The sequence below is a fragment of the Neocloeon triangulifer genome, unplaced genomic scaffold, assembly GCF_031216515.1.
Source record: "Neocloeon triangulifer isolate White Clay Creek 2 clone unplaced genomic scaffold, ASM3121651v1 ptg000014l, whole genome shotgun sequence".
NCBI classification, from domain to species: domain Eukaryota; kingdom Metazoa; phylum Arthropoda; class Insecta; order Ephemeroptera; family Baetidae; genus Neocloeon; species Neocloeon triangulifer.
Window position 1 is genome coordinate 22,324,712 of NW_026775556.1, and position 13,463 is coordinate 22,338,174.

General features: G+C 35.4%; 2 protein-coding genes across 6 annotated transcripts in view; one reads left to right on the forward strand and one right to left on the reverse strand.

The window, feature by feature from the left end:
• Positions 1 to 13,463, forward strand: part of LOC132199740 (uncharacterized protein CG43867) — a 142,370-nt gene that overhangs the window by 42,437 nt on the left and 86,470 nt on the right. The window lies entirely within an intron of this gene.
• On the reverse strand, positions 1,576 to 5,684 carry LOC132199742 (acetylcholine receptor subunit alpha-like). Its single transcript, XM_059624694.1, has 4 exons — positions 5,298 to 5,684; positions 4,455 to 4,848; positions 2,907 to 3,065; positions 1,576 to 2,027 (listed from the first exon to the last, which is right to left on the reverse strand). The coding sequence occupies exons 1-4, from the start codon at positions 5,631 to 5,633 to the stop codon at positions 1,756 to 1,758; spliced, it is 1,161 nt and encodes a 386-aa protein (XP_059480677.1). The 5' UTR covers positions 5,634 to 5,684; the 3' UTR covers positions 1,576 to 1,755.

Consider the following 13,463-nt stretch of genomic DNA (forward strand, 5'->3'; position numbering starts at 1 on the left):
TTTAGCAATAATTTGGGAAGTGAATAATTAAAAATACAAATATTTAAGATAGATTTTTAAATTAAATTTTGGATAAAAAAAAAATTATAATTCAGTCTCCGAAGGAAATTAACACCTTCCTTAGTGCTTGATTCTGAACAATTTTTGATACTAAAACGATTTGTTAATTCTTTGGAATTAAAATCTACAACCTGGACGAGAGCAAAGTCGGTACTTACAAAAAGATCAATTATCAAGTCTTTAAAAATGGCGCGATCGTCGAGCATCGCCCTTTAAAATCAATATTTCCCCCGAGACGCCGAGAGCCGGTGGATTTTACGCAATTTTCACCAGGAGCGATTCGTCGTCGTCTTGGAAAGGAAGTTGGCGCTGCAAAGAGCCTCGCGGCGGCGACGTCGCCTTTAATTTCCCAATATTTCACAATAAACAATAAGCCGGGCGCGCTCGAGCGATGGCGCTGCCGTTGTCATCGTCAACAACAGAACGTCATTAGTGGAGAACAATGGTGGCGAACGAACGAGCACTCAGTGAGCACCAGCCCCGATAAACTGGTGCCGGCCGCGCCCGTTAGCGGCCACGAGCGATTTTTAATTACAGCGCGCGGGTGCGGCGACCCTTCCACAAAAGCTGACCAGTTAAATATTGTACGGCCAAGTAATGCAAAAAAATATATTTAGCAAAAGTTAATATAAAGTTACTTAATGAATAATTATTTTTTTTTCTGTTATCATTATTATTAAATACTTAAAATATATAAAAAAATCGTTAATTATATTTTAAACATAATTAATTATTTCTTACATTATTAATTTGATATAGCGTATCAATTATTTTATATTAGAATCTTCATTAATATTATTTCTTATCAAAAAGAGCACTAAACATATTTAAAATCCTTCGACATTATCAATTATGTTTTATTTCTATAGATAGATATTGATGTGTGGGATATCATTCCAGTCAATCTTTGATAATGAAAATGTTCATTGGCATTATGAAAAGGTAGACGAAATTGTGAGAAGGTCAATCAAACGTTTGAAAACACAAGAATACAGTAAAACAAGATAGACAATTCCTTTTTGAATACAATGCCTAATTTTAAATAATCTCCACTTCGTCTATCCTCATTTAAAGAGAAAATCTCCGCCTTGCGAAGTCTTCGAACGCAGCGATTCATCTAGATTTACCGGGAAAGATTAGTTTCCGAGTCCATGGAGCGTGACTTTACGCCTTTTCCATCATCGTCGTCGGCGGGAAAACGGAGGCGCGCGAGAATCTATCAAATGGGATTTCCGAGTGTTTATTTTACGACGTCTGCTGAAAAACGAATTGCATTTTATGCGTCGCCGGGATTCGCGAGCACTGCACTCTTGGCTATTAGTCGCGTCTGCATAGATAATGAGTTCTTTTATGGACCTCGCGAGAGTAACGGCGCCTCTTTTATTTTCCACCTAGAATTATATTTTACACGTCTCTTCTGCGACAGCGTAAAATTTTTATATGAAACGCGAGAGTAAAAGGGCCGTTTCGCAACATCCAAGCACCTTTCAACCGGATTAGGCAAATGAAAGAAGCTTTGTTGGATTTTCCTCTTTTTTTATTTCCTTCTTCGGCGCCCTCCAAGATGCGTTTTAAATTCGATATAAATGGTGTTTATCATACAAAGGCAGGGGGGCGCAATCTCGATCGGAAAAGAGAGAAGAAATCCCGCCGCTCGTATAATGTCCCCCCAGCTCGCATTTCCCTAAACGCACATTAGGCGGGCACCAGATCCACAAGGACCAGGAAATAGATAAGAGCGGCCGCCAAGAATGCGGCCCGGTCCAATAAAGCAGCCAGCGGATGCCACGGCCCGGTCTTGGGAGGCACGCAGAGCACCGTGCGGGTCACCGGCGACGAGCCCAGAAAGGCCGAAATCGGGGCCAGATAGGCGGGCACGGCCGCCTCCGTCGAGCACAGCAGCCGCAGCACCGCCGTGATTAGCACCGAGAACAGGTTCATGTAGATGCCGTCCCGGTAGAATTGACCTGTCGGCAAACACAAAGTGCGTTTTCATGCTTGGTATACAAAGCAGAGTTGATGGTCAAAAGCGTTTTTGAACGGCAAAATACGTCGAGATACGAATTTGTTTAATATTTTAAAATGTACAAGGCACAATTTTTGAATTAAATTATTTGCCAGAGTGGATCTAAATTTAAACAAAAGTGCTTATTTCAAATATCTGATTTTATTTCAAATGTTTTAATGGGAAAAAAAATAAAATGCTAAAATATAAACAGCAACAAGCAATAGTCCGATAAAAAGTGTGAGCCGATCCGATAATGCTCTGGGCCAAATAATAAAAGGAACAAAGAACTTCAAATTATTTTTAATAAATAATGTAATGCGAATAATAATAATAATTCTTTGCATATCAAACTAATTGGAAGTAAAAAAATTGACTACACAATAACCTTTTTGATTTATTTGTTTTGCAGTTATATAGTTATTTTATTGCAATTTTATTTTAACATAAAAATAATAAAATTTTATTTTAAAATAATTTATTTTATTTGCTTTTACATAAAATTTGTTATACCATTGATTTTTCAAAGGTTTTTAAATGCAAAACAAAGTTGAAATTTATAAAATATTCTAGCAGTTCATTTTATGATATGTTCAATTGTAACCTTGCGGACTCTGCATTCCACTTTAGACGAACTGTAGTATTGAGAAGCATTTAATGAATTTTATTGAAATTAAGTTATTTTGATATTCAAAAGGAACGAAAAAATCTCAAGGTACAGTCTGAGCACGATTGTCGCATATCACAATTAAAATTTCTTTGTAAGACTACAACATTTTTTAGTAAATCAGGAACAATTTATTTCTGTTCGCATAATAATATTAAAAAAATTGTGTGTTACCTATTTTCGGCACAGTGTCTCCACTCCATCCCAAAATATCAAATCCTAAGTGCTGTAAAAACAAGGCATTCAAAGTGAGCGTGACCATCGTCATGGCAATCCTGAGCAGTCCTCTGTCCCTGGGCAACCAAAACGGACTCAACGACAGCAGAGCGATAACTGGAAAAAAATGTCGAATTCAACACGTGGTGCCACATTTATCAAAAACGAAGCCGAAGAAGTGGTGCACTCGCGAGGAAATGAGATGCAAATTTATCACTCGAAAAGTGTAGTGCTGGGTGGAAAGATGGATGCAATGCGGTGCACATGTATATTTTATTTATATGCATCCACGACCGATAACATCTGGGCCTCGGCGCAAATACAAATGGGTCACAGCAGCGCCCTGCTGCAGAAAGGGTTGTTCATTCCCTTTGAGGAACTGAAGACGAATGGCGCCGACTGAGGAAAGCAACGCGCGATGTAATTGAAAATATATATTCCCGAGACTTCAAAGGGCGGTCACATTTTACAATGCGCGCTGAATTTAACTTGTTCGCTCGAGGAACGAGGCCATAAGTCATACTTTGTCAAGCAAAAGGGGCTTCTTTGACTTCTTTGAGGAACTAGTATGAATAATAATAGTTTTCCTCGCAACGAGTTTATAATAAAGGCACAAAGAACTGGTAGAGAGAATGAGGCCAAGTCACGGCAAAGTTTACAAATTATTTTGTGTATTTCTTTGAGATTTAGAAATGGAAAATAAAACGATCAACGTGAATCTTGCCACTTAATTAATTCATCCAAAAGTGTATTGCTAGTTTTGGCCTCAATATTTGAAAAAGGTTTAGATTTTTTTACAGCAATAATTTGTTTCATCAGTTTTTTTTTGTTCAAATTTTGGAAGTATTAATAAAAATCTTTTAAATTTCCACGATCTGTCAATAAATTGCGCTTTATATATATATAATTAATATACCATACTATACATGAAGAAAATTTTCTTCGAGTGAGGAGTCTTTTGAGATCAATTATTTCTATTTTCTAGGCACCAGATATTGGCTATAATGAACGGCTTCATTATTAACAAATTTAAACTTGGTAATGCATAGCAATACCTTTGACTAATCAAATTCAATCTAATTTTTTTACTTGTAAGAAAATCATAAAATAAATTATTGAAAAATTAATAAATGATTTAATTTTATAATAAAATAAAAATGAAAATTATGGTGCATAAAAAAATTAATAAAAATGCAGTTTTTTGATAAAACTTAATAACTTTGTTTAAAGTAATGATATATAGTAATAAATTTACATTACGTTTTTCATTACGTGTTTTAATTTAAAGTTTGTTGATATTTTTATGATATTTTATTTATCCAAAAGCAGTATCGTATTGGAATAAATCAATTTAAGTTAATTTTCATCTGTGGTGAAATCCTATCGATTTTCATTTCAAAATCATGATATTTTGTTGCAAATGCTCAAAAATTTAGATTATTGAAATCAATTAGATTTGTGGATTATTAAAATTTTATAATTAGAATGTTTGAATCCCAAACTCACTCATGGCCGGTGCAACGTACTCATTGTAGTGCCCCATATCCTTCCTCTTCAGTTCAAAATTGTACCTGATGTAAATGGCGCCACCGTGTCCGATGGGTTGCGGATTGACAGTCACATTTTTGACGAGCCATCTTGGATTGTTCCTAAGCAGGTTTAGAGAGTATCCGTTCTTGCCCATGGTGACCAAGTTCACGCGAGTCTCAGCCCAAGCACCAATGAACAACTCGCAAACTTGCGTATCGTGAGGCCACTCTTTGTAGTCAAGTTGACAATAAATGGACACGGAAAATCGTCGCTTGCAGGACAACTTGCCGCTTGGGTATAAATAGCACCTGCTCCCGGCGCCGAACAATTTTGTGGTGAGCTCCACGTTATAAATGGTGATGTCTGGAACCTATTAAATTCATATTATTTAATTAATCACCACTCAAAATGCTAACCTGATCGAGTATAAGTTAGCCTAACCAAATATACTTACAATTAGTCAACTAAATCAGCAAACTATAACTTGGCCTATAACCTATTAAAATTCAAAGCTAAGTCAGTTGACTTGGTTATATGAATTCCGCTCCTACAATTTTCATTTGGCTTTAAAGCCGAGGTCTGAAGTTTATGTTAAAAAGTCAACAAACAATTGACCACTTTTTTAACCTGAGTTATTAGATAAGAAGCTAATTGTAAGTTGACTTTGACTCGTCCTGGTAAGGCGTTTGGATAACCCTTAATTTAAATAGTTTCAATTATTTGCTAGAATAGTCGAATCAGAAACGATTTGATTCCATCGGTGGCCATATTGTTTTGCAAAAATTGAGCACGCCTAGTTAAAAATTTTGAATTTCTTACCCAAACCTCATCAGCCGTGACAACAAGATTTTTTATATCGTCGGGGTTGTCCGTGTACTTCAAATAATCGTCCATCCAGGTGGCGAAAAGGTTTGCCTGGACGGTGACCATGAAGTTCTTCTTGGGCTCGATGCGCTTTATGACGAGATAAGTCGACACATTGACCAGAGCACTGTTGTTCTCGCGTGGCAGCAACTCCTTGTTGTAATTTGACAGAAGATTCCTTCTGAGAATCGTCTCGGGTTTTTGGCTCCTGATTAGCGATAATTGGAGCAGCACGAGGCATGCCAGCAGGAAAGTGGAGGAATAATTGCGCGGCTGGAATTCCAAGATCATCTCGCCTGTTGAGTTGGCCGAGCGAGCGAGATGGAGAGGAGACCACTTGTGACGAACTGCGACTAACAACCTCATTAACGCCCAGTCACGGAGATAACCCCAGAACGAATACACCCCCTCAGAGATAATGCTGAGGTTTTTTTTCTGATGAAAATAAAATTAACAAAAATATAAGCGCGAACTTTTGATAATATTCATAATATCTGGCAAAGAAAATATTTTTGAATCATACAAATTTCAAACAAAGATTCAAAAAGCGCAGGAATTTTTTTTTATTTCAATTTCATAAAAGGCAATAAAAATAATAGAAAAATATGTATTTTTATGAGAGCTCTTTCCTTCCAGTTTGTTTTTCTGCAGTCGTAAATTCAGCCTGGACTTGAGTTTATGTTGCACGTGTCCATGTTGGTTCGGTCCAGCGCCTCCCCATCCAACGCGTAACCGAATTATTGCGCAGTAAAATCTCATATTTTTATATCGGAGAGTCCATTTATTTGAATGAAAACAAACGTACGCGTGTAAAATAACCGAGCAAATAAATAATGGTCCGCGTACGGTTTACGCTCGACGGAATATTTTTTCTCGTTTTTCGCCGGAAAGCGAGAGGGCGAATCTCTCTCTCGTCACAGAGGACAAATCCCTGGCTGGCGCCGATAAATAAATTCCAGCTTTTCGCGTGTGTGTTTCGCAGATGTGTGCAGATCGAGTCCATAAAGCAGCTCGAGCGTGCGGGGCTCGGCGGCCAATTCTCGCTGGAACAATACCGCGTAATTCATTCGGCGAAATGTAAATCACCGCCGCCTCTCTTTCCGCAGTGGGAAATTCGTGCCAAACTTTCACGCGCCGTGCTGATTTATTCGCCTAAACAAATTGTCAACGGTCTAGCAGACTTTTATACTGTAGTTGTTGGTTCTCAAAATAATGTAAAGAATAAGCTGGAAAATTTAAAGAATTGATAAAGTTTCAAAAATAATCCAAAATTAATTTATTTTAAGAAGTTTTGAGAAAATGGAAGGCCTAAAATAAAGGGTCATTCATGTATTTTATGCGAGACTTCAATTGAAAGCCCAAATTTTCATTTACCATACTAAAACGAAGAAGCATTCCAAATAAAAAAAATCATGCAACTCTGACGTAGAGTTAAAAATTAAAAACACTGCATTATTAGTTTCAATCACAGTCTGAAACCATTCGCAACCCCAGAGAGCAAGGAAAAAATTCAAATTATTCCAATATTATGACAATATTTGTTTAATATTATTTTACCTTTCATTACATTATTTCCAATCAAACATCCGATTAATTTTTACAAATTATTTGACCTTAATTACATCATATTCTTTATTAAAGTCAACAAGTTATACATTTATAGGATAATTCCAGAGCCTATTTTTACAAAGAATGTTTATTTATATTATCTGATTGCTAGTGATTTAAAGAGAAGATGAATATATTAAATTTAGTTTCTAATTTCTCATATTTTTATTCTCCATTCAAGTAATAATATTGAAATAAAAATTATAAAATTAATTCAAACTTCATAATAAAGTTAATCTTTAATATTTTATTAAAATTTAAATTTTATAAAAACAAGAAAAATTCTGTATATTGGAATCTCAGCAATTTATATAAATATATATTGTAATTTTTTTTTAATTAATTCAAATTTAAAGATTAAAAAATTAGATGCGTTTCCCTCATCATGGAAAAATTGCTGCCTCCATTTGCAATACAAAGAAAGGAGCCCAATTAAAAATCCTCGCGGTTACACGGCGCTTGGAAATTCAAATAAGACCCTTGCACCCCTCGAGAGTCCGCTGCTGATGGGGAGGGTGAGCAATAATAACTCGCGCAAGTGAAGAAGAAGTGCGGCTTCTCATCCATCCGTCGAGCGTTGCGCGCATCAACAAGTGGCGCGCCCGGTTCATGCATTTCAAAACTCGGTGAGGAGTAACAACTCTGGTGAGCGACGAGGCGGCGGCGGCAGCCCCTCGAACCAGCGTTTTTCAAGCTTTGTTTGGCCAGCTGATAAGCGGGAGCAAAGGGTTAAGGAGAGGCTGCGAAACAAAGGAGGTTAGTAGCGAATCAAGCACCGCGAAAAGTGTGCTTCGGAGAAGAGTTGGTGAGTGAGTGACGGGGCCACGCCAATTTGCGGCAGCCGCACTCTTTGATGGGGCAATTGTTGTCAAATTAGTTCGGGGTTAACTGATGGAATGAAAACTTGACTGGAAAATTAATACCAAACCAGTACTGATTAATTTCTAATAATAATTAAATCCGAGAATTATCAGCGGGGGCTCATTGCATCAGGTTATTATGATTAGAAAATGTCAGGAAAATCTTTGCGAGCGTTGCCTGCCTTTTGTCCAACAATTCAATGTTTCCCTCAAAACAATTGTTTATTATTCAACGTATAAATTTTTAAAACAAATTAGCCGAATACTTAACATATCAACAGAAGAATGATTTAGAGACTATTTTCAATGCAATATCTTTTTATTTTTTCTTATTTATAATTAACTTTATTCTAAATCAACTAAGATTGTGAGATCCTTCAATATGATTTTCACCACTGAATTGCCATTGTATAGCAAATTTAATGCTAAGACGTGCTGTTTTAAATATAATAAAAATTATGTTTAGTCATTTTTTTATTTGAATAGTTATTGAATGTTAAAACGATAATAAATATAATAATATAAAATATATCATTTAAAAATTTTAATTTAAAACGATAAGTTTAATTATTTGGTAAATGGTTGCTATTAAAATATTCATTAATCTTAAAGCTTAACATTTAATTGGCTAAGATGTAATTTAAATTATAAATTAAACAAACTACTAACGACAGGCCAATTAAAGTGCTAATTGTAAGTGCTAAATATTCCAAATATAAAGAAAATAAAAACTATGAACGTTTGCTGCAAAAAAGTAGGAATTTTGCTACAATTTGAAATTTGGATAAATTTTTGTGATAAATTGTTACAAAATTAATTAAAATTTCAATCATTTTAAATTTTAATATGAAGTGGAGCGGAACAAAATTTTTATGTGTTTCTTTTGAATAAAGAATGATGAGAGATGTCAAAACGTGTATACTTTCGGGGATCAAAGGGTGGTGTGTGTGTTATCGGCAGTGGCACATTTGGCAGTCGCCGAGGGCGGGCAGCGCGATGCAGAAATGCGAAATGATCGGGCGCCTCCGTGCGGGGCGGCGGTGACGCGTCTCCTGGGAGCAAATGAGACGGCACCGTGATGAATGGGGCATTGATTTCCTCGCCATCCTGGCGGCCCAGCAGCCGCGCTGATGTCTACCGGCGGCGCGCCTGCATGCTCGGCAACCCGCTCCACACACAGCCAACTTTGCGGATCAATATATGTGAAGAGGCGGAGGGTTGGCGGGCGGGCGGGCGACGGGGTGGCTCTTCCATCAGCTGCTCCTCCGTGTCCGTCCTCAACATCCACGTCGCGAAAAGTAGTGAGACACTCGCCGCATTTATTATGTATTGAAATTCCGTTTGCCTTCAAGAAAAAGAAAAACATCAGAGTGACCTGGAAATGTGAAAATCTCTTTAATGGTAAATTTCCGATTTGGCACATAATAGATCAAAGAAAAATTCAGGATTTAATCAAAAACAGAAATAGGAGAGAAGATTTTCCATGCAAATTATGTGAAAATAGTTTTTTTTATATATATATAATATATATATTGGTTTTCAAAATTTTTTGATCATAATTTTGGTACAAATTGACTTTTACCAGTGAAAATAATTGAATAATAAATTGATCGATAAATAAATCACACAAATCTTCCTCTTCAAATAGTGCATTTGAGAATCATTTAAAAACAAAAAATAAGAAATAAAAGTGCTTATGATAAGATTTAAGAAAACTATCAATCAAATTTGATGGTGAGCCGAAATATTAAGACAAACTTCAGTTGGTAAAAACTCGCAAAAATTTTAAACTCTAACAAAAATAAGATAATAACAAGCCGGAGAAAAGCAAAGTTTTAAAATTTCTGCAGAAGTTTTCCTGGTTGTTGCTGAAATTTCTGTAGCTTGCAGAGAGAAAAACTATTAATTATTTATCCTGCTGAATCTACACAAAAATTTAAAATAAGAAGAAAGGGCTTTCAACTATCAGTTGTCTGCTTAAATGCTCAATTATGCTTTTTTTTAAATCAAATTTTATTTAATTATTATTATTATTAAAATTTTAACACCCCATATTATGTATTAAAAGTATCTTACTTTTCATTTTTTTTTTATGTATAAAATGTTAAATAATTATAATTTTTATTTTATTTTCCTATACGTTTACAGCAAACTTGCGTTGTATCAATTTTAAATTACTTTAATCTGACATAATTATCAGTTCAAAATATATAAATATTACAACTATCGATTTTATTGATAGCAAGTGGTTAATTTAACAATTCCTGAACCATGAGTTGCTATTTCTCTGGACTTAACAACATTAAAATACATGCATAGATCTACAAAATAAATTAGTTAATGATTAAAAGTTATCCTTTCTGCCATTATGATATATAAAATAAGATGCAACATTTTACTTTGATTTCCAACAATGGCAACATTTTATTTCTGAAAGTCTGAATGCAAAATCATTGGATATTTTTAACTGTGAATTGCGCATTTGCACGCACTCGTCGTACCACTGAAATCATTCCGCCTTTTCATACAAACAAATTTTTAATTTGGGCCGACGGGCACGAATCCATTAATTCCACGCGATGCACAACATCAGAGCCGCTCTCACTAATTCGATACTAATATAAAAAAAAAACACTCCATCATTTTTTCGAAAAATCGCCGCCATCCAGCTTTGATGTGTTCCGTCGATTGCAATCAAAGAGTCGGCAAGATGATTGAATAAATCCGCCGATGATTTTTCCATCAGCCGATTTCAATTTCCATATCCGGCAATAATTATTATTGAATTTCGCAGCACAGATGAAAGCCTCGCCGGCACACGTAAATAATAAAAACTGGCCGTAAATATGAGCGCCTAAGTGCGAACGTGCGTGGAAAATAATTCTCGCTATTATTTATGAATAGAGCGGCAAAGAGGGGCTGTGAAAAAGGTAAAAAAAAGAACGCTGCTTTTAAAAATAAAAGTTGGCCGTGCAGGTGCAGGTTTGTACAAGGGAATATTTTATTCGCCTTTTGTGCGCATGGGAAACGTCATCAGCACTTGTGACGGCCCATAAACCGGCATTTATGTCCGCTGCTGGGGTTTTAGTGACAAGAAATGTACGTCTTCAGCTACGTGGAATTCGTCTCGCACCACAAGACCTGTAAATAATGCACACGCGACTGACGCATCCCCAGCACACCACCCAAAACTGCCAAAAGCAGACAATGCAAAGTAACTTTTGTTGGTTTTGAGCTGGCGTGGATTGAAATGTGCAGTTGAATTCTTAGTTGGCACTTGAAATTAATTTTTACTGCACTTTGTGTTTTCTTGCCAAATTGGTTATTTTTTAAATCAAATTTTAGTTTGTTTGAAGAAGTTGAAACTCAAGTAGAAGATCATAAAAATGAATGAATCGGGCTCTTTCCTCGTTGCAGAAATGGTTTTTATTCAAAGACAAATGGCTCTACCAGTTTCGGCAACCCTATTTCATGAGCAAGAAAAATCCAAAAAATTAGCAAATTTGGAAAACACCACATGTGGTGTTTTAGTTTCGGCTGTTTTTTAGGAGAATAAGTTTTATTTGAAAATGTGTAGCTGTATTTGAAATTTTATGCTTTAAAGTAAGTGAAAATATGTGAAAATTAGAGATCTTCAACTCCTAACCAGTTGAACCAGGAGCTAAATTATTTCAAATGAATAATAAGACTTAAAGTTGTAATTTACAAATTTAGACACCGCTCGGGCAAATGATCAGGAAACGCGCCTACAAAAAAATATCCCTAAATTTGCTGCTAAAAGTTACACTCAACAATTTGAGGAGCTCCAACAATGCAATACGATGTCTTTCCCGAAGAAAGGTTGAAATAATGAAAGTGGAAAGAGCAGTGAAAAGAAAATAAAGCAAGGCAAAGGATCCGGAACCAATAACTAGAAGAGTTCTTTAATCAAGAAATAGCAAAATTCGATCAATTTTTAATCAGAAAAATTGGCAACGCAAAAATAAAAATCGTCTGTTCATTTTTGTTTTACTCATATTCCACACATTCTATTCACAAATTTAAAGGTTCATTAGCTTCCAAAAACACATTTTTGTTAATTAAATACAATCTTGAAGTGATATTAATTTTGATAATAATGAATTTATTTTAATTTGTTTTAAAAAGTGAAACAGCAAATTGAAAGATTGAAACCAAGCTGTTGAGAAACGAAAAAATTATTTGTGTAATGCAACATTATGTATTATCGTAAATTTAATTGAAATGCATGATCGATACACAAATTAATTAACGCTAGGTCGGCGCGTGGCAGTGTCTGGCTTGAAAAACAAATGCAAAAGTTGAATTAATTACTCTCGGAGTGAGTGAGCTCGGCGTGTTCGTGTTAATTTGTGATTTATGGCACCCGTGCGCTGGACGGCGAATGCACTTGCAAACATGAATTTGCATTAGGGTGTAATAATGCGGCGGGCGCCCAACACAGAGAGAGAGAGAGAGAGGCCAACGTGCACTTGACGTGGTCGAGTGACTCTCGAAAATTCACGAAAATTCGCACCGAAATATGAAAGCGAGGGCCATTAATTATATTTCGCCGAGTGCCGCCTAATGAGATTTGCGTCGATTCATTAAACTCATCCGCCCTCGCATTACAATGGCCTTGTTTGTGCTCTCCGTGAATTTTATATATTTATATAGCGCAGTGGCATTTCAGTATGGAAAGCAAACACTCGCACGAAAATTGTACAGTCGGTGCATAGTGATGAGGCTCCGCGTTGGTTGCTCCACATTCCGCGTGCAAAATCAATTGACAATGTCAATCCGGCGTGGTGACGCGCGAGACCGATGGCGTCATATTTGTTCCAAGTGAAAACATAGGCACAATTTATTTGTATGGACAGTCGCGCCGTGTAAACATTGGGAACAATACACAGATACAGTTTTAATTAAAATGGTGTTCAGCTTCAATTTTAAAAGTTCATATTGACCTCTGGTGGAGTTTATTGTTTGCTGAATAGAAGATAATAATTATTTATCATATTTTGGGCAAATTTCACTAAAAATCACCGCTTCTTCAAATAAATTGCAGAATATTTTAAATTTTAAAACTGGAATTTTAAATTAATTTGGGATTAAATAGAAACATCCAATATTCACTTTTAAACAAACGTTTTTAGGTAAATTTTTTATATAAATTCAACATTAAATAATAATTTCGTCTCCTTTCTTCTATTTAGCTCTTCTCTTTTGAAATATTCCATATTTAAAATAGTATGCACGTTTTTATATCGCTTGCAAGACAGAATAAAATTATTTTTGTTTGATAGATCCCTTTGATTTTGTTTTGAATTCACTTAATAAATTAATTCTGGCTGTAGATAATTGCAAACTGTCTTTCATACAAAAAAATGTTTATACTTTAGAATTTTCTTTGGGAAAAATACTTATTTTTATACTTTTTTGCTCAAGTATTACTTTCTCTGAGAAATTTTCAACAAAACATTCTCATTTTTATGGGGATATAAGTTTTACGCTTAATTTATCACATAAATAATTTAATTACTAATTTCCTTATAGAAAACAAAAACGTTGGCACTAATTAAGACATTTGTCATAGTTATTATTAAAACTCTTCACCCTCAGTAATTCATATCATAAGCTTTAATTCCACTGCAAA

What these genes read in the sequence shown, in the direction of transcription:
- LOC132199742 (XM_059624694.1), bottom strand. Translation starts at nt 5,633, where the DNA reads ATGATCTTGGAATTCCAGCCGCGCAATTATTCCTCCACTTTCCTGCTG. An exon ending in GTACGTTGCACCGGCCATGA is followed by an intron (nt 3,066 to 4,454) that starts GTGAGTTTGGGA and finishes ATTTTTTTCCAG; the next exon opens with TTATCGCTCTGCTGTCGTTG. An exon ending in AGACACTGTGCCGAAAATAG is followed by an intron (nt 2,028 to 2,906) that starts GTAACACACAAT and finishes GTTTGCCGACAG; the next exon opens with GTCAATTCTACCGGGACGGC.